At 44.8% G+C, this 20361-nt stretch overlaps 1 protein-coding gene across 1 annotated transcript in view; it reads left to right on the top strand.

Moving 5' to 3' along the window:
- prpf4 (PRP4 pre-mRNA processing factor 4 homolog (yeast)) overlaps positions 1-20009 on the top strand; it is a 33755-nt gene extending 13746 nt beyond the window's left edge. Inside the window, exons 4-14 of the mRNA XM_028808743.2 lie at positions 2398-2485; positions 2602-2681; positions 7802-7895; positions 11064-11158; positions 15275-15333; positions 15465-15588; positions 15685-15774; positions 15900-16022; positions 16117-16224; positions 16319-16437; positions 19613-20009. Of these exons, the coding sequence (XP_028664576.1) occupies positions 2398-2485; positions 2602-2681; positions 7802-7895; positions 11064-11158; positions 15275-15333; positions 15465-15588; positions 15685-15774; positions 15900-16022; positions 16117-16224; positions 16319-16437; positions 19613-19806 (1174 nt within the window). The 3' untranslated portion in view covers positions 19807-20009. The remainder of the gene's footprint in view (positions 1-2397; positions 2486-2601; positions 2682-7801; positions 7896-11063; positions 11159-15274; positions 15334-15464; positions 15589-15684; positions 15775-15899; positions 16023-16116; positions 16225-16318; positions 16438-19612) is intronic.
- Positions 20010-20361: the final 352 nt, after the last annotated feature.

Below are 20361 nucleotides of genomic sequence, written 5' to 3' on the forward strand. Positions count from 1 at the left end.
AAGTCTGAGTTATTTCTTCACAAACATGGTACACAATACAATACAATTTATTTTTGTAGAGCCCAAAATCATACAAGGAGGGCCACAATGGGCTTTAACAGGCCCTGCTTCTTGACAGCCCCCCAGCCTTGACTCTCTTAAGAAGACAAAAAAAAAGACCCTTGTAGGGAAAAGAAATTGAAGAAACCTCAGGAAAGGCAGTTCAAAGAGAGACCCCTTTCCATGTCGGGTGGGTGTCAAAGAGAAGGGGGTCAATACAAAACAATACACAGAACAGAACACAAGTAAACCTTAATACAGTATAAAAATAAAAATATCACAAGTATGGAGCAGAATTTAACAGTAGATGATATCACATAATATGGTATATATGCATGTGCCTCATGAAATTGTGTAATAATGTCAAGCAATTTCCATAAATTTAAAAAAGTATACAGTATATCTTGCCCGCATTGGTGTTCTACATTTGGAGTTAGCGGGGCATGGGTATAGCCGGAAACCAACAGCCTTAAAATTAACCAAATACGTGCGTCTTGGTGGGGATGCGCGTCTTGTGATTACACACAGTCACAAGCCTCCTGCTAAAGCAGATGGCCTGCTAGTCGTTCAGGACTGAGGAGATAATAAGAGGGGCACAGGAGAGGCAAATGCACAAAAAAGTTTTTTATTCCACGACAACTTAAAAAAATCAGTTCTTGATGTAAGTATTTATGGGGGAATAGTGTACAATATACAATGTGAGAATTAACAAAAATTAGAGAAATTAAATTGAAGTAAGGAAAAAACGCACCAAAGGCTCTAACCCTGCTATTAATTCAGTTCCTTAGAAGGGGTATCAACAAACACAACGAAACTGGACTCTGCTTCAGGCTTCTCCTTAACAGCAACGCCTCTGTCTGGTGCACCACACACACACACACACACACACACACAAGCGTATAAAAAAGCGATGTAACAAGAAGATCACTGATCTCTATCAATCGCTAGCGAGACTGAGGCTTTCAAAATAATAATAGCAAAAACTGCGTTAACATGTGATAAAAATAATTGTCAGCATTAATTAATTAATGTGTTAACGCAATAATAACGTGTTAACTTGCCCTTATATATGTATATATAAAAGCCAAATCCCACTGACTCACTCATCACGAAATCTTTCCAAACCATCAGGACTTGGGACTTGAAATTTGGAATGTAGGTTACCCTTGGCCCATAGGTGCTCACTAACAAACGGTTTTAAAAATTTCGTGGTCCAAGTGCGAAATTTCTTATAGTTTTTTTAGACCCGCTTTTATGTCTGTCCGCTTTTCACGAGAGAATGACTTAACGGATTTAGATTGGGTTTTTTTCTAGAATTTGCTTGAACATTCTGGTTGATTTTGTGACTTTCTCATCGCGCTAAGTATCATAGTTCGCTTGTGGTACCGATTTTATTAGTGCGAATCCGAGGGAGACTCATCGGGCTGCGGGGCCCTCCTCACTCACGCGTCTGCCTTGGGGTGTAACCTTAACTCCACTCAGTTAGCGAACAAGAGAACGACTTAACGGATTTTCGATTGGGTTTTTTTTCTAGAGTTTGCTTGAACGTTCCGGTTGATTTTGCAACTTCTCTCATTGTGCTAAGAATCAGAGTTCACTTGCAGGAGCGATATAATCGCACTTATCCGAGACAGAGGCTGCGGGCCGAGGGGAGGGAGAAGAGTTGACATCGGGAGTAGAGAGCTACTATATATACATTGTGAAAGATAGAGGTCTCCGTGACCCCTTGAACCCTCAGACTAGATGTCAGACACCAGATAAAAATCCAAATAATAGTTTTATTATTAATAATAATAATAATAATAGTGCACAAAGCACCCTCCACTCCACAATACTCAATAATAATCAATAATTCAACCAACAATAACCAATCCTCCACTCCCAGACGCGGTGCCACCCTTCCACCCAGCTCAGCTCGCCGTCTGGGATTTCCCATAGTCCTTTTATATTCCCTGACCCGGAAGTGTTTCCCATCCTACAGTCCATTTGATTTCTTATCACTTCCGGGTCAGATAAAAAGTCCTTTTCCTCAACCCGGAACTTGCCTACGACGAACTTCCGGGTTATAGGGCACAAAGTCCTCTCTGGGCCTCCCTGCAGCGTCATCTGTTGGCCCCTGTGATATCCAGCAGGGCTGTAAGGGAAAACTCCATCGTCCATGATTCCCTGCTGGTATTCGGGGCACTTCCATGCAGCAGGGACAGCTCCATCTGGCGGCCTGGGGGTGTTGGCCAGGGTGACATGTCGGCCATATCCCACAACATATATAGTATGCAAAGTGCTAACTTTGACTTGAAAATTACTGCACTTATCCTTTAAGGCAAGTCTTTGGCTCACTTAACTCTGTTCTCCCCTAAGGCTGCGCAACATCCTTTCTGTGGTGGGGACTGAGGCCCTGAAGAAGTCTAAGAAAGATGAAGAGAAGTTGAAGAGGCCACCAGAGGAGGTAAGTGGGAGATGGTGACCAGTGGCTGTCAGTTTGTTTGGAATGTTGCTTTCTTCAGAGATACAAAGTGAGCGTTTCCTTTAATGACATGTACTTCTCTCTCCTTCCTTCTTTAGTGTCATCAGACCTGGTACCATGAAGGGCCTACGTCTTTGAAAATTGCCCGACTCTGGATTGCCAAGTATTCACTCCCCAGGTAGGATGGACACCAATTTCTTAAATAAAGTAATGATTTTTTTCAAGGCACATTAATGAAGAGATGGAATGATGGTACTTTATTAGCGCCTTAGAACAATTGTGACAGGAAGAGCTCATCAATGTGATTCACCTGGATTGTCCAAAATAACCAAGTTGAGATCAGAAGGTCCTTAAAGGTCTGCTCTCTACAATACTACTTGATCACTTCTTAAATACACTCATCGGCCACTTTATTAGGTACACCTGATCAACTGCTTGTTAGTGCAGATATCTAGTCAGCCAATCACAGGGCAGCGTTTCAATGCATTTTGGCACATAGACATTGTGAAGACCACCTGCTGAAGTTCAAACCGAGCATCAGAATGGTAAAGAAAGGTGAGTGAAGTGACTTTGAACAATGGCATGGTTGTTGGTGACAGATGGGCTGGTCTGAGGATTTCAGACTGAGATTTTCACACACAACCATCTCTGGGGTTTACAGAGAATGGTTCTAAAATGGAAAATATCCACTGAGCGGCAGTTTTCTGGGCCAAAATACCTTGTTGATGCCAGAGATCAGAGGAGAACACCCAGACTGGTCTGAGCTGATAAAAAGGCAACAGGAACTCAAAAAATCACTCGTTACAAGCGAGGTGTGCAGAAGAGCAGCTCTCAACACACAAGACATCAAACATTGAAGCAGATGGGGGTTTGGCTACAGCAACAGGAGATCACACCAGGGGGTGACACTCCTGTCATCTAAGAACAGGCAACTGAGGCTACAATTCACATGGGCTCACCAAAATTAGACAACACACAGCAGATTTGAAAAACGTTACCTGGTCTGATGAGTCACAATTTCTGCTGCGACATTCAGGTGGTAGGGTCAGAGTTTGGCATCGACAACATGAAAGCAGGGATCCATCCTGCCTTGTATCAACGGTACAGGCTGCGGCTGGTGGTGATGGCGTAGGAGGATGTTTTCTTGGCACACTTTGGGCCCCTTTGTACCAACTGAGCCTCGTGTAAAAGCCACAGCCTGCCCAAGTCTTGTTGCTGACCATGTCCACCCCGTTATGACTGCCACCGCACCATGTCACAAAGCTCAAATCACCTCAGACTGGTTTCTTGAACATGACAAGGAGTTCACTGGACTCAAATGGTCACCACAGTCACCAGATCTCAACGCAATAGTGCACGTTTGGAATGTTCTAGAATGGGAGATTCACATCATGGGTGGGCAGCCAATAAATCTGCAGCAACTGTGTGATGTCATCATGTCAATATGGACCAGCTTCCTAGAGGAAAGTTTCCAGCACTTTGTTGAATCTGTGTCACAAAGAATTATGGCAGTTCTGAAGGTGAAAGGGGGATCCAACCGGAGACTAGCAAGGTGCATCTAATAAAGTGGCCAGTGAGTGTGTGTCTTTTATGTGAAGACAAAGGTTTCTGACATTTTGTATAACGTGTACCCTTAACAACTTTTTGTCTGTGTTCTTGTTGAAGTATTCATTTTGAAGTAACTGCCTAGATCTACTATGCTAATGTCTTTTAATAATTTTAAACACTTTGGCTGTGTCCCCTCTTAATCTCCCTTTGCTTGAACTCCTGCATAGTCGTATCTCACAGAACTTCATTAGGCCTTGTCACTCATCTCTGCCATGTCTTTTTTTTTTTTTTTTGTAATGTGGTGACTGATACTGTGCACAATGTCCCAGATGAGCCCTCACTAGTGCGGTGCATCGCTCATTTCTAACCTCCAGGCTGCGCTATTTAACCTCACGTTGAAGGCCTTTGTCCACGGGCAGGATGTCCAAATATCATTTTCATACGGTTGACTTGCAAGATTTAAACCGTGCATTGTGTTCTCATAACTAACACTTTTACTCCTGCTGAACCAGGAAGTTTATAACTTTAAGATAAAACTCTGTTGGCCTAATAGGTGTGTGAGTATTTAACTGGGAGCATTATGTCCAAATCTCTGGAAACAGACATTTTTCAGCATATCTCCTGGTAGTGTCCAAGAAATATTTTCTCCCAGATAGACACAGCATAATAATGAAGACAAAAAAAATCAAGAATCTTCTTCTATAATAAGCTAGCGTGGCTGTCTGTCCGGGATTTTAAATCACCTGTAGCTCACAAACCGTTTGAAGCATTGACCTGAAATTTGGTACACTTATACTACGTGACGTCTACTGTCCGCTTTCTGGGTGATGATTGACCTCCAAGATTATTCCTCTTTTTATTTTTATTTTATTTATTGTAGAATCAACTCTCGGCAGTGGCCAGCAGGGTGGCGCATGCGTTCGGGCGGCGTTCTCAGTCCTTTCCACCTTCGCCATCAATTCCCCTACCTCTTCATATCTTAAATCAGTCTTGAGGGAGATTGAAGACTTAAGTGCCAGCTTAAGTGAAAAATTAAGGAAAACGTACTAAGTGATTGCAACACAAACACGGACTTAATCGGTTTTAATGTGAAAAGATGCCGACGGACGAACAGAAGAAGCAGGCCGCGGGGGGAAGTGGGGGGGGAGAGAAGAGCCGCTCAGAAAGCAGCAAGCGCATGAACCTCTGAGCAAACGAATGATAAAAACGTACAGAGAACGAGTCTGAAAACTAAGAATGCTCAAGTCAAGTGTGTAACGTGCAGTGCGCCGTTACTGATGTATAATAAAAGGGAAAATCAAGCAATCTTACACTTCCACGCCTAAATGTTTAAATATATGTCTGTCTGTCCAGCCCGGAAGTGAGAGGTGGACTCGGGATAAGGATACGCAAACGAGGCGAAACCTCTGAAGAAAGAGTCACTCGCTTAGCCGCTAATGTACAAATGATGCGAGCACTTCGGCAACACAAAAGCTCCTTGGAAGAGAGACGCCCAGAGTAGTTCCTTTCAATCACCTGACATCTCCACATTTCGATTTTTTTTCCTGATGATTTCAATAGTTTCTAGGACCCACACGGGCTTACACAGCTAGTCTTATATACAGTGCGTCCAGAAAGTATTCACAGCACTTCATCCCTTTTTCCACATTGTGTTATGTTACAGCCTTATTCCAAAATGGATTAAATTCATTTTTTTCCTCAGAATTCTACACACAACACCCCATAATGACAACATGAAAAAAGTTTACTTGAGGTTTTTGCAAATTTATTAAAAATAAAAAAACTGAGAAATCCCATGTCCATAAGTATTCACAGCCTTTGCTCAATACTTTGTCGACGCACCTTTGGCAGCAATTCCAGCCTCAAGTCTTGTTGAATATGATGCCACAAGCTTGGCACACCTATCCTTGGCCAGTGTCGCCCATTCCTCTTTGCAGCACCTCTCAAGCTCCATCAGGTTGGATGGGAAGCGTCGGTGCACAGCCATTTTAAGATCTCTCCAGAGATGTTCAATCAGATTCAAGTCTGGGCTCTGGCTGGGCCACTCAAGGACATTCACAGAGTTGTCCTGAAGCCACTCCTTTGATATCTTGGCTGTGTGCTTAGGGTCGTTGTCCTGCTGAAAGATGAACCGTCGCCCCAGTCTGAGGTCAAGAGCGCTCTGGAGCAGGTTTTCATCCAGGATGTCTCTGTACATTGCTGCAGTCATCTTTCCCCTGACTAGTCTCCCAGTCCCCACAGCGTGATGCTGCCACCACCATGCTTCACTGTAGGGATGGTATTGGCCTGGTGATGAGCGGTGCCTGGTTTCCTCCAAACGTGACGCCTGGCATTCACACCAAAGAGTTCCATCTTTGTCTCATCAGACCAGAGAATTTTCTTTCTCATAGTCTGAGAGTCCTTCAGGTGCCTTTTGGCAAACTCCAGGTGGGCTGCCATGTGCCTTTTACTAAGGAGTGACTTCCGTCTGGCCACTCTACCATACAGACCTGATTGGTGGATTGCTGCAGAGATGGTTGTCCTTCTGGAAGGTTCTCCTCTCTCCACAGAGGACCTCTAGAGCTCTGACAGAGTGATCATCGGGTTCTTGGTCACCTCCCTGACTAAGGCCCTTCTCCCCCGATCGCTCAGTTTAGATGGCCGGCCAGATCTAGGAAGAGTCCTGGTGGTTTCCAACTTCTTCCACTTACGGATGATAGAGGCCGCTGTGCTCATTGGGACCTTCAAAGCAGCAGAAATGTTTCTGTAATCTTCCCCAGATTTGTGCCTCGAGACAATCCTGTCTCGGAGGTCTACAGACAATTCCTTTGACTTCATGCTTGGTTTGTGCTCTGACATGAACTGTCAACTGTGGGACCTTCTATAGACAGGTGTGTGCCTTTCCAAATCATGTCCAGTCAACTGAATTTACCACAGGTGGACTCCAATGAAGCTGCAGAAACATCTCAAGGATGATCAGGGAAACCAGGATGCACCTGAGCTCAGTTTGGAGCTTCATGGCAAAGGCTGTGAATACTTATGGACATGGGATTTCTCAGTTTTTTTATTTTTAATAAATTTGCAAAAATCTTAAGTAAACTTTTTTCACGTTGTCATTATGGGGTGTTGTGTGTAGAATTCTGAGGAAAAAAAATTAATTGAATCCATTTTGGAATAAGGCTGTAACATAACACAATGTGCAAAAAGTGATGATGCGCTGGGAATACTTTCCGGATGCACTGTATAAATGTCAATGCGTGGAAGTGTGTGTGTGTGTCTGTCTGTCCAGCCCAGAAGTGCGAGGCTACGCGTGAAACTCAAAGAAAGCGTCTCTGTTGCCAAAATGAAACCGCCGCCACTAATACACAACCGATGCGACTGATTGATTGATTGATTGATTGATTGATTGAAGTGCTAGAGTTCATGGTTTCTAGGAGCACGGGCTTACACAGCTAGTGTAACGTAATAATCCATTAAAGCAGAACTAAAATGCATATAAAAGAATACAGTTTAATAAAAAGATTATAGAGTTGCACAGCTTATTGAGTACCCAGACCACCATGACACCTCAAATACAGATTCAACATCACTGCTGCCTATGCCTGTGGTGGGTGATACCCAAATCCAGGGCCTGTTCCTGCCTTGTGCCAGGTGCTCCCCAGTTTGGTTCCGGCCATGTGAATCCCTGAATTGGCTTAAGTGGGTGTGAGAGGGTGGTGTTGTTTTGTCTGTTCCGTTGATTTGCTTTTTGTTTGTGCCTGTCATTTTCAGATCTGCAGACAGATTGAAGGAGGCCCGCGAGCAGAAGGAGATCCCCGAGGCCTCTCGCACGGCACGTACACAGGAGCTTCATAAGGTGCTCCGGGTAAGTGGACTTCTGGAAGTGAATGCAGGAAGGTGTGGAAGAGCAACACATACAGTGAGGTGATAATAGATGGTCCTTTAACACTAGAGTCCCTGAAGGCTACGAAAAAAGTCATCATCCCTGGCCACCTTAAATTCCTTTGCAGCTCCTTGTCAGCACCTTTGTTTCACAAATGTGTCAGTCGGCACAAGCAGCAGGCCGCCTGCTCACTGATTCCCCCACTGATGGAGCTGAAATCAAGTCAGGCGCAAAATTGTCACAGCTCAAGTCTGTTTATCTGGCAGTGTATTGGGTAGATAATATATCGTTATTTGGAATACATACATTTCATGTGTGTTTCGCATCTACAACGATCTGTGTTAATGTAGGATGACAGGAAATACGAGACAAGAAATGTTGAATACATAACTGAAAGAGAAACTTTTTGCATGTGATAGTAATAATTGGCAAACTGTTGACATGAAGTGTGTAATGTGTGAAGACTGAAGTCCAAATATCAAATAAACACGAAAGGTATAACAACACAAGTGCGCTTTTATTGAAGAATATAACCGACGAAAAAGAAATGTTACTGGCAACGTGTCCAACTCTCAGTTGATACGAGTTAGCCACGTCAGTTTAGCTGGTGCAGGGGTAAAGGACTGCTTCCTTATAATCAAGGGGTTGTGGATTCGATTCCGGCTTATTCTCGTATTTTATAGTTTTGAGTAGTGAGCTGCTGTTATTGTTACTATTATCTATTATTAAAAAAAATCTTGCGACGATACAAGACTTTTTTCCTGCAACTAGACGTGATCTTTTGAAGAGAGACAGTTTCACGTCCTGCTAAACAGTCACGTCACGTCATACTTACAACCTTTGGAAGCAAGTCCCATGAGACGTTCTCTTTTGCAAGTCACGCCCTACTTACTGCCACTTTCAAACAAGACCCCATTCATCTAACCTCTCAGTTGTTGGAATACTTTGGCAGACACCCTTCCTGTGCTCTCAGCTCTTAAAAAGTGTATACATTCTAGATGACACGTCAATGACTAAGCGAAGAAGAAAGAGCAGCACGTTGAAAAGAGACACAAAAGCGTTGGAGAGAAAAGAAGGCAAAAGAGAATAAAAATAATCTATGTGCAAATCCAGAAAATAAGAAAAGTAATAATCAGACTGTCCCATGAAGACTTTGTGCCAAGAGATTTAACCGGGGCCGGAAAAAGACAAAGTAGAATGTCGTAAAGAACTCAAAAATGTTGGCGCGATACACAGGCAGAGCAGGTTAGAGATAATGGAAGTAGGAAAATTCAAGTCTCAAAAAAATGATAGTAAAGATCGCATTAGCACAAACAAACGGAAATTATTACTCCGTGAAATAACGGAACAGCGAAAAGAGATCGCATAGTGTTTGAGGATGTGTGGGGGATAAGAGAGACAAGGCAGTGAGACAAAAGGATGGCTGCTGTACAGGCTTTTAAATGTTCGAAGCGCCGCATGACATGCAGATCACGTGGCACAGCAGCAGCAAGACAGCCGCTGATCGAGCAAAGAGGAGGTAAAAAAACCAACTGTTATTTGATTCCCATTGTATCACCGGTTAAGAGGGGGTTTCAGAGGAGCGGCCGCGTCCCCTTGGGGGTGTGTTCAGCACCCTCTTCACAACTTTGTGGGTTTGGCAAGCAAAGCGAGCAGCCCCCTGGTAACATATGACAACATTTTCTGTTTTAGCCGTGTGTTCGGCATATCTCACCTCGCATGTCTTCTGTTATTCTGTTATTTGTGAATTTCCCATTGGGATTAATAAAGTATCTATCTATCTATCTATCTATCTATCTATCTATCTATCTATCTATCTATCTATCTATCTATCTATCTATCTATCTATCTATCTATCTATCTATCTATCTATCTATCTATCTATCTATCTATTCTGTATTTACGCAGATCGTTGTTGACACAGAACACATGTGAAGTGTCTGGATTTCAAATCATGGTATTTCATTATCTATGTATTTCCTTACAAACACATCCCCAGGTAAACACTTTGACGCAGACTTTGAGGATGGCAGCAGGGTGATGCTTTCCTCTGACCGAGTGGTTGGGGGGGGGGTGTAGCAGGCTCTGTTCTACTAAACCACACATTTGCAAAACAAAATCGGGCTAACAGTGATGAGGAGCAGCGAGCTTCTTGGCGTATGTCAGGAAAATTTAAGGAGGTTGGGGACAACGAAAAAAATCACAAGCTTCAGGGATTCTAGTGTTAAGTGAAGCGCACTCAGTGGAATGGGAGGGTCCTGCTTTTCTCTTCATGTGTGTGTAGCAGAGCCTGTAACTACTTTGGGTTCAGAAGAAGCGATGGAGCAAAAGGATAAGCATCCGAGAGAGCAGACATTCCTGTTGCATACAGACAATGCTGTCACACTGTGTAGAGATAAAGGAAGGATTGAAGGGCAGCAATAAATGCGCTTTGTGTCTGTGGAACACTGGGTTCAAAAGCTAAACTTAAGAAAATTTGAGGATGTCTTATTGGGTGAATGAAATTTGGGGGGGGGGTGGGACACATACAGCAAAGGACCTGACAAGATTTAGATAGAAAAGTCAAATACAAGTTAGAGTTATGGTCAAGATGGAGAGGTCAGTCAGGTAGAGTGCAGTGAAGGAGTTGAAAATAAGAATGACAGCTGATGAAACAATCGGTGAAGGGAAATTAGGATATGCAAGAACTGGCGATTATACAGTAAAGTACCCCTAGTGTGTGTGTGGGGGGTTTGTTGAGTGAGTGGGGGGGTGTTTGCCCTGCAGTGGACTGGCACCCTATCCTGGGTTTGATCCTTGCTTTGCTCCCCATGTTCGCTGAGCTTGGCTCCAGCAGACCCCCACAGGCTCGTTTTAGGACTAAGCAGGTAAGAAAATGACAGACTGCCAGAATGTGGAGGTTAGCGGACATAGAAATGCGAAGAAGGTCTGTTCATCCTAAAACAGTGCAGAGCTCAGGAGAACTGAACAGAGCAAAGTAAGACAAAAAGATGTGATGCTCCGTGCCTGACCTCAAGTCACACCTTTTAGACCGAAAAAAAACGAAACAAGAAAGGACCCCACACCAAACGTGGTGTAACCCGGCACAATGGAGGGGTGGGGTGCTGGTGAGAATGATGATGATGATGATGATGTTTTCCTTTGGTCTAGAATCTGAATAACATCTGCAGTCAGATTGGTGATGATCGGCCCATCTCCTACTGCCATTTCAGTCCCAACTCAAAAATGCTGGCCACCGCCTCCTGGTAAGTGCGACCTAGAAATATCTTTATTCATATAATTATTGAAACAAGGAGAATGTCTTCATTCAATACGCTGCCTTGATGCCTTTTTTGAGTTTGAGAAACACAGCCGATTACCTCAAGGGAAGTTTAAATAATAATAATAACTAATTACATTTACATTTATTACTTCTCAAAGCACTTAGACAGAGGGGAGCCACTACAACCACCACCAATGTGCAGCACCCACTTGGATGAAGTGACGGCAGCCATTTTTGTGCCGCTACGCCCACCACACATTAGCTGTTAGGTGCCGGAGTGGTGGCTCTGAGGCTAGGGATCTACACTGGCAATCGGAAGGTTGCCGGTTCGAATCCCTTAAATGCCAAAAAGGGACTCTGCTCTGTTGGGCCCTTAACCTGCAATTGCTGAGTGCTTTGAGTAGTGAGAAAAGCGCTATATAGATGCAAAGAATTATTATTATTAGAGATGGCCAATTAGAGACAGAACGGTCAAGGCCGTGATGGGCAGTTTAGCCAGGACATCAGGTGACACCCCACTCTTTTTGAAAGGAGCCCCAGGGATCTTCAGTGACCACAGAGAGTGAGGGCCTCAGTTTAATTTCTCATCCAAAGGACAGCACCATATTTACAGCACGGTGTCTTCGTCCCTCCACTGGGACATTGGGATCCTCATACTGACCACTGCTGGTTGACACTTTCTGCATGTTAGTGCCATTGTAAACTCTCCTTGTTATCAGCTGGTCCTCGGTCTCCTTTATAATCTGATCAGTCAGGCCTGGTCATATTTGTCGTCGTTGGTGGTTTTCATATTGCCACATGGAGACATTTCCCCGTAGGACATTCAGTCTTTTTGCAGATACAGGAATCGAGAGGGGCACCCCAGCTGTGTTTATAAGGAACAGCACATATTTTTATAAACGAGGTTTCATTTCTTTGCTGTGTTTTTTTTGACGGTTGTTGCAGTCAGAAGGTGGACGTTGCACAGCCCCATCTATACTTTACTGGCGTCGTCAGGCAGATTTGTTGATTCAAGGGACAGTGAGTCCTGAAATCTGTGGCTCTTTGTTATCCGCTCTCTTTTGACACACCGTTTTGAATATTTTGCAGTACAAATTTTCACAAACACAGCTGTCAGTTCCTTCAGTCGTACATCGGCTCCTACACGGTCATCGTCACACTGAACAGCAGAGGGCACACAGCATCTGCGGCAACATGTCGTTCACGTTTACCACTCGAATGCCAGTGTAGAATCTGATGTTACACAAAGGTTTTTTCCTTGCATCAGGTTATGTTTATTTTTAAAACGTGCAAAGCGTTCTCTGTACGCACAACACGCGTTTATATGTCCAACATTGTTTTTGGGCACTTTTCTGCTGGAGACGATTCCTCGTAATCAGAACTTTGCTGCCTGTCAGACCCCAGGTTAACAAAAGCATCTCTGATCTTTGCAGTTTAAAATCACCACCCCGACTTTGGACGCCACCTTCACGAGGCGCTGGGTTGGTTTAGAAACCTGACACTTGGTGAGCCACCTAATTGTTCCCACCCGGTTTTAAGAAAAAATCACTTGGGGTTGTCTTCAGATGTACATTTCATACGCCTGGCTTCAGAGAGACTAAGGGCAGGCAGGACAGAAATCAAAACCAGACATAAAATGTTTGTTGTCAAAAACAGCAAAAAAAAATAATGTAAGAAATTCCACACAGACAACCTGCGGGCCCAAAATGTAAACCCAGGGGTGAAGCAGCAGTACTGTGATCTGTGTTTTATATTGTAATCTGATTATTTCTCTTATAAGGCACCTGATGGTACTACAGTGCCTAGTGGGTAAGGTGTTAATAAAGGACAAGGATCTGTCTGTCTGTCTGTGTGCCAGTTGCTATGTCTCTTATTATTGGCCATTTGTTATGTAAAAAACATGCTTATGTTTGTGATGCAGCATCTGTTGGAATGAAAAATGGAATTCATTATATTACTGCAAATGCTTGTGATGCTCCATCTGTTGGAATGAAAAAATGAAATGCATTATATTACTACAAATGCTTGTGATGCTCCATCTGTTGGAATGAAAAATGGAATGCATTATATTACTACAAATGCTTGTGATGCTCCATCTGTTGGAATGAAAAATGGAATGCATTATATTACTGCAAATGCTTGTAATGCTTCATCTGTTGGAATGAAAAATTAATTTTACTACTACAAATGCTTGTGATGTGCCATATGCTGGAATTAAAAATGGAATACAGTAATCCCTCGCTATATCGCGCTTCGCCTTTCGCGGCTTCACTCTATCGCGGATTTTATATGTAAGCATATTTAAATATATATCGCAGATTTTTTTCTGGTTCGCGGATTTCTGCAGACAATGGGTCTTTTAATTTCTGGTACATGCTTCCTCAGTTGGTTTGCTCAGTTGATTTCATACAAGGGACGCTATTGGCAGATGGCTGAGAAGCTACCCAACTTACTTTTCTTTCTCTCTCACTTGCTCTGACATTCTCTGATCCTGACATAGGGGGATTGAGCAGGGGGGCTGTTCGCACACCTAGACGATACGGACGCTCCTCTAAAAATGCTGAAAGATTATCTTCATGTTGCTCCCTTCTGTTCAGCTGCTTCGTGAAGCGACATGCTGCACGGTGCTTCGCATACTTAAAAGCTCGAAGGGCACGTATTGATTTTTGACTGTTTGTTTCTCTCTCTCTCTCTCTCTCTCTCTCTCTCTCTGCTCCTGACGGAGGGGGTGTGAGCTGCCGCCTTCAACAGCTTTGTGCTCCGGTGCTTCGCATACTTAAAAGCCAAACAGCCCTATTGATTTGTTTGCTTTTCTCTCTCTTTCTGACATTCTGTGCTCCTGACGTGCACTTCTTTGAAGAGGAAGATATGTTTGCATTCTTTTAATTGTGAGACGGAACTGTCATCTCTGTCTTGTCATGGAGCACAGTTTAAACTTTTGAAAAAGAGACAAATGTTTGTTTGCAGTGTTTGAATAAAGTTCCTGTCTCTCTACAACCTCCTGTGTTTCTGTGCAAATCTGTGACCCAAGCGTGACAATATAAAAATAACCATATAAACATATGGTTTCTACTTCGCGGATTTTCACCTTTCGCGGGGGGTTCTGGAACGCAACCCCCGCGATGGAGGAGGGATTACTGTACATTATATTACTGCAAATACTTGTGATGCCACATCTGTTGGAATAAAAAGTGAAATGCATTTTATTACTACATGCATTACAAAATGCATTCCAATAGATGGTGCATTACAAACATCAACAAAGGTCTTCATTGATTACTTGGACTTCAACCCATCTTAGACGGGTAGCACAGGAAGTGCCCATCATATTGACAATTCCGTCCCGTACATAAAATGAATGTTGCTGTACTTGTGAAAGCAGCTGATGTATTTCTTTCAGTTAAACAGACCTGAGCAGCTAGTAAGAAGGATTAGGCTGCAGTGTTGCTCATATTTCACTGCTGCGATACACGTACATCACATGCAGCCTCTACAGAGCAGGTGACGGAAACAGACGATGTCTCAGGTGATTCCCTCATTTTAAAAACGGGAGCTTCACAAAACTTCAGGGAAGTTGTACCTACTTTTTTTTTGATCATTGCCCCATTCAGGTTGACTGCGTGTAAACTAGTGATTCTTGACCAAAACATGTCCAGGCGATTCATTGAACACTCTGTGTGAGGTGGCATCCCCACTATGCCAGTTCAGTTTAATGGCCTTCTAATATTTGAATTACTGTCAGCTGGTCAGGTGTCACCCCCCCACCATAACAATGAGCGGCCCACATTTTTAGGAGTGCTGTGAGCCCGTACTCCATGAACGTCTCTATACAAAAGTACACTGAATTGAATGTTGAACCTTTAACACCACTGTGCAGATGGAGCTTACAGAAGAGATTCACGGGGCTGTTAAAGAATATGATGACCACCCATCCAGAATCAAAGTGCAGAGACCTTTAAAAACAGAAATAATGACATTTATTATTTTTTATGGCAAATGTTGTCATAGACGCCGTGACTAACCTCTCATGTTGCAGACCTGCTCTGCTGTGGTCAGATGCCCCCTTTCTCCATGTGCGTGTTCTGTGCTCTATTTGCAGGAGTGGCCTCTGCAAGCTGTGGACGGTTCCCAACTGCAGCCTGATTCGCACATTGAGAGGTAAGCAACTCTTCTACCTGCCAAGCAGCCATCCAGGTGGTGGGCTTTAGAGCGACTGAAGCTTCTCCCACATTGGGATGCTTTTGGTTTTACCCAAATAAATGTGTGTTTCTCTCTCTCTCTGTCTACAGGGCACAACACAAACGTGGGGGCCATCGCTTTTCACCCTCAAGCCACAATCTCAATGGATGAGAAAGGTGTGAACTTAGTGTCCTGCGCTGCAGATGGGTCAGTGAAGCTGTGGAGCCTTGATAGGTGAGAGCTTTGCACCCCCGGTTATTGATGTTCATGTTGAAGACTGGACTCCTAGCTGACCATCCGTCTGTCTGTCTGTCTGTTACATTCCTGCAGTGATGAGCCTATAGCAGATATCGAGGGGCACAGCAAACGAGTGTCACGATTAGCATGGCATCCATCTGGCAGGTTCTTGGGTACTACCTGGTGAGTAACGTGATGGCAATGGGGGCATTTAGGAGACCTCATCTTACAATTACAGTTCAAGAACCTCAGCCAGCTCTCTCTTGTGTGTTTGTCTGACTCTCTGACATCTGTAATGTTGTCTTCAGCTATGACCACTCATGGCGCCTCTGGGACTTGGAAATACAGGAAGAAATCCTTCACCAGGAGGGGCACAGCAAGGGGGTTTATGATATAGCATTCCACCCCGATGGCTCACTGGCTGGGACGGGGTAAGACTGATGCGTCTGAAGAAGTGGTGATGGAGGTTCGTTTTTAAGTTTCACTTCCCAGGTTGCCTTCATTTTTTTTTTCCCTTTCCTGCAGAGGCCTGGATGCCTATGGACGGGTGTGGGACCTGCGAACCGGGCGCTGCATCATGTTCCTTGAGGGACACCTGAAAGAAATTTATGGAGTCAGCTTCTCACCTAATGGGTAAAAAAACAAAATCTGTGGAAACTATTGGCTCAATTCTCAAACCGTGGAAGGGAAGACCAAGTGCAAATGAGCTCTTGTGTGTCACTTTTAGGTTCCATCTTGCTACAGGAAGTGGTGACAACACCTGTAAAGTATGGGACCTTCGGCAAAGGAAGTGCATCTACACCATCCCTGCACATGAAAATCTACTGTCAGCAGTCAAGTTCCAGTGTAAGTACCATCTGAAAGGGGTGACAATTATGACACGTGACCATGAATTAGAGTGGGCATCTCAAACTCCAGGGGGGGCTGCCGCAGTGGCTGCAGGTTTGCATGTTAGCCTCTTTCTAAATCTGGTGGCCCTCTTGGAGGATACCCTGTGGACTTCAGGAGGACCACAGTGGCTTCAGGTTTTTGCTTTAATCCTTTTTAGTATCATAACCCAACGTTACTTTATTGAATATTTGACATGACGGTGCAAATTACAAATCTCAAATGCCAATGAAACAGAAAGTGTTCCTTTTTAAACTCTCTTTGGCCTGTGTTAACTTGAAGAGAATAAAAGCGCAGCAGCCATGCCACCTGCAGTTCAGTACAGGTCACCCACCTGAAGCGAAGCCCGTTCAGGCCCTGCCAGTACTTGGATGGGAGACCAACCAGGAACAGCTTGGCCTGCTGCTGGAAGAGGTGCTGGTGACGCCAGCAGGGGGCGCCTACTCTGTAGTCTGTATGTGGATGCCAATGCCATAAATAAATCCAGCAGCCACACCACATGCCCTTTAGATGAGCTCATCCACCTGAAGCTAAGCCAGTGCAGGCCCGGCCAGTACTTGGATGGGAGACCAACCAGGAAAAGCTTGGGTTGCTGCTGAAAGACGTGTTGGTGAGGCCAGCAGAGGGCGCTTACCTGGTGGTCTCTGTGTGTGGATCCCAGTGCAGTGATGTGGGGGACCCTGTACTGTAAAAATGGTACCGTCCTTCAGATGAGACATACAAGTGGGGACAATAAGTATTGAACGCGTCAACGTCTTTCTCAGTAAACGTATTTCTAATGGGGCTATTGACATGACATTTTCACCAGATGTTGGAAACAACCCAACTAAATCCACACATACAAAGAAATCCAAACAAATACGTCCATAAATGAAGTTATGTGTAATAAAGTGGAATAGGATTGAACACACGAAGAAAAGGAGGTGCTAAAAGGCCTGGAAAGCCAAGAAAGCAGCTGACATCTGTCACTCCTGTGTGCCAATAGATGGCGCTATACCAGCGCTTAACCTGGCCCACTTACACAAGTTCACGCTTTTTATTTTCTTCTTTTCCAATTCAGCACACACAGTGCACAAACCCCAATTAAGCTCAGTCCCTTTTCTTCTTCTCTGCTTTTCTCTTTGGCCGCCTCCATCCTCTGCCTCCCGACTCCGGCTTCCTAAATGGAGTGAGGCAGCCCCTTTTCTACAGCCCCCCAGATGTGCTCCAGGTGCTCCCTGATGACCTTCCTGGTGTGGCTGAAGTGCTGCATGGGCACCTGGAACCACTCCAGGTGTACCTGCTTCCTAGTCCGGCAGCAATTCCTGGTGTGGCGGAACTGCTGCATAACTATGGCTTCTGAACTATCCAGGTGCCCCCTGGCAGTGGCCACAGGTCCCCACAATGTTGAGCTTCCAAACTCTGTTCCCATTGCCCCAACACCCACCAGTGCGGCTGCCTTCTCGTTTTCCAGGGGAGGTACTAGTCCTCTTCTAGTCCTTCCATTCTCCAGGCATCCCAACTGGGTATGAGCCCCATCTGTCTGTCACACCTGATAGCCCCCTATTGGTGCAAATGAATATCAGCTGGTTGAGTCCTAATTGATGGCCTGTCATTCCTGATGTGTCACACAAGACGCATCTCATGATGGGTAAAAGCAAAGAGCCCTCTGAAGACCTTCACATACATGCTGATTGCATCGGTGACAGATGTATTTCTAAACTTGTGAATGTACCAGTGAATGGGGCCGTAATCTGTAGGTGGAAAGAACATCATGAACTGGCCACGACCAGGTGCTCCTCTCAAGATTTCTGTAAAAAGAATAATCAAAAGAGTTGTCCAAGAGCCATGGAGCACTCACGGAGAGCTTCAGAAAGACCTGCAATTAGCAGAAAACAAGAAGTAATGTGCTCCACTGCCATGGCCTCTGTGCACACCGCTCACCACGCAAGACTCCACTGTGGAAGAAAGAGCACATTGAAGCTCGTTGAAAGTTTATTGCACAACATTTGGACAAGCCAATGAAATAACTGGGAGAATAGAGTCTGGTCAGAGGAGAGCAAAACTGAACTCTTTGGATGTCATTGCACACCCCATTGTTAGGAGGAGAAATGGCACGTCACCCCACAAACGCTACCAGTGACGTTTAGAGGTGGGAACCTCACGGTGTGGGGCTGTTTGTCAGCATATGGTACTGGCAGACTTCATATAATTGAAGGAAGGAAGGAAGGAGAAATGTAGCGGGACATCCCAGATGAGAATCTGCTGTCATCTACCACGATGCTGAAGAAGATGAAATGAGGGGAGACATTTCAGCAAGACGAAGACCCCCAAACACACAGCCAAGGAAACCTCCAGTTGGTTTCGGAGAATAAAGAAAATCAAGAAGCTGCTAGAATGGCCCAGTGAGTCAGTCAATCACCTGACTTGAGTCACATTGAAAATCAATGGAAAGAACTGAAGAGCAAGAGTCCCTAGACGAGGCCCCCGGAACCTTCCAGATCTGAAGAGAGTTTGGGCCCAAATCCCACCTGAGCAATGCGTGTGACTCATTTCTCCACACAGGAGGCATCTTGAAGCCGTCACCACCAACAACTAAGTATTAAATCCCAGTAAGCAGGCTCAATACTGAGTCATTTCACTTTATTACACATAATTTGTGGACTTCTTTGTATGTGTGGGTTACCGAAATCGGGTGATACTGTCACGTCAGTAGCTTCATTAGAAATATATTTACTGAGAAAGACGTTGACGTGTTCAATACTGGTCTTCCCCACTGTAAACCAGAGGTCCTGACTCTCTATGGTCATAAACGACCCCTGGGCATCCTTCATAAAGAGCACAGTGTATCCCAATGTCCTCACTCAGCTGCCCACCATGCCCTTGTCACTCTGGCCCCCTAATTGGCTGCCTGTCTCATGTGTGAGCGTGCTGTCACCACGATGGCTGCCGCCACATCATTCTGGTGGATGCTACATGTTACTGGTGGTTGAGGTGGCTCCCCACTCGCAGAAGTACTTTGAGTAGTGAGGAATGCGGCATATAAATGTAAAGAATTGTTATTATTAGTAAATGTAATATTTTCATAAGTCAGCTTTATTCGTTGATGGAGTGAGCCCCCGGTTGAGTGAATATATCTCTTTTCTTGCTGCAGCCATTGATGGTCACTACTTACTGACTGGTGCGTACGACAACACGGCTAAAGTGTGGACACACCCAGGCTGGTCCCCCCTGAAAACACTCGCTGGCCATGAGGGAAAGGTGATGGGACTGGACATTTCATCCGACGGCCAGCTGATTGCCACGTGTTCCTATGACCGGACCTTTAAGCTCTGGATGACTGACTAGCGCCCCCAGGTGTCCGTATTTCTTCTTTTGTCTTGGACGTTGTAGCAGTTCTGTCCCGCTGGGTCGCTCTGCTCCATGTTTAGGCCTTTTGACTCGCAGCTTTAAACAGCAGACTTGGTTACTAGGGGGGCGCAGAGCTGGTTAGCGACACACTTGCGTCACCTCACCACAAAAGTTCTAATGTCTGCCCTTTTTTTTAAAAATCAGTGCCAGCTCCTTGAAAGCAGGAGGAGGGCAGTGCGATGTAAACCAGTCTGCCAATTCCTCTCCGTCTCCCGAGCCCCCGGCACTCGTGGGTAATGACCTGGCAGGGCCTGCCAGCTGCACGTTTGTCTCTTAGCACTCAGCCAGCACAAAGAAACAGACGACTTGGTGTCAGCTGGGAGAAGAGGCAAGACGTGCGTGTGCTGCGCCGCCTTTTATTTGTATACCGTGATGATCAGAGATGCGTCCATTAAAGTTTTGCTGTTACCACTTTTAATATCTCGATGGTTTGAATGATGGAGACTGTGACATGAAGACAGAGTGGAGCTGCTGCTTTGAACATTACGAGGT

The sequence above is a fragment of the Erpetoichthys calabaricus genome, chromosome 9 (genome assembly GCF_900747795.2).
Source record: "Erpetoichthys calabaricus chromosome 9, fErpCal1.3, whole genome shotgun sequence".
Lineage (NCBI taxonomy): Eukaryota > Metazoa > Chordata > Cladistia > Polypteriformes > Polypteridae > Erpetoichthys > Erpetoichthys calabaricus.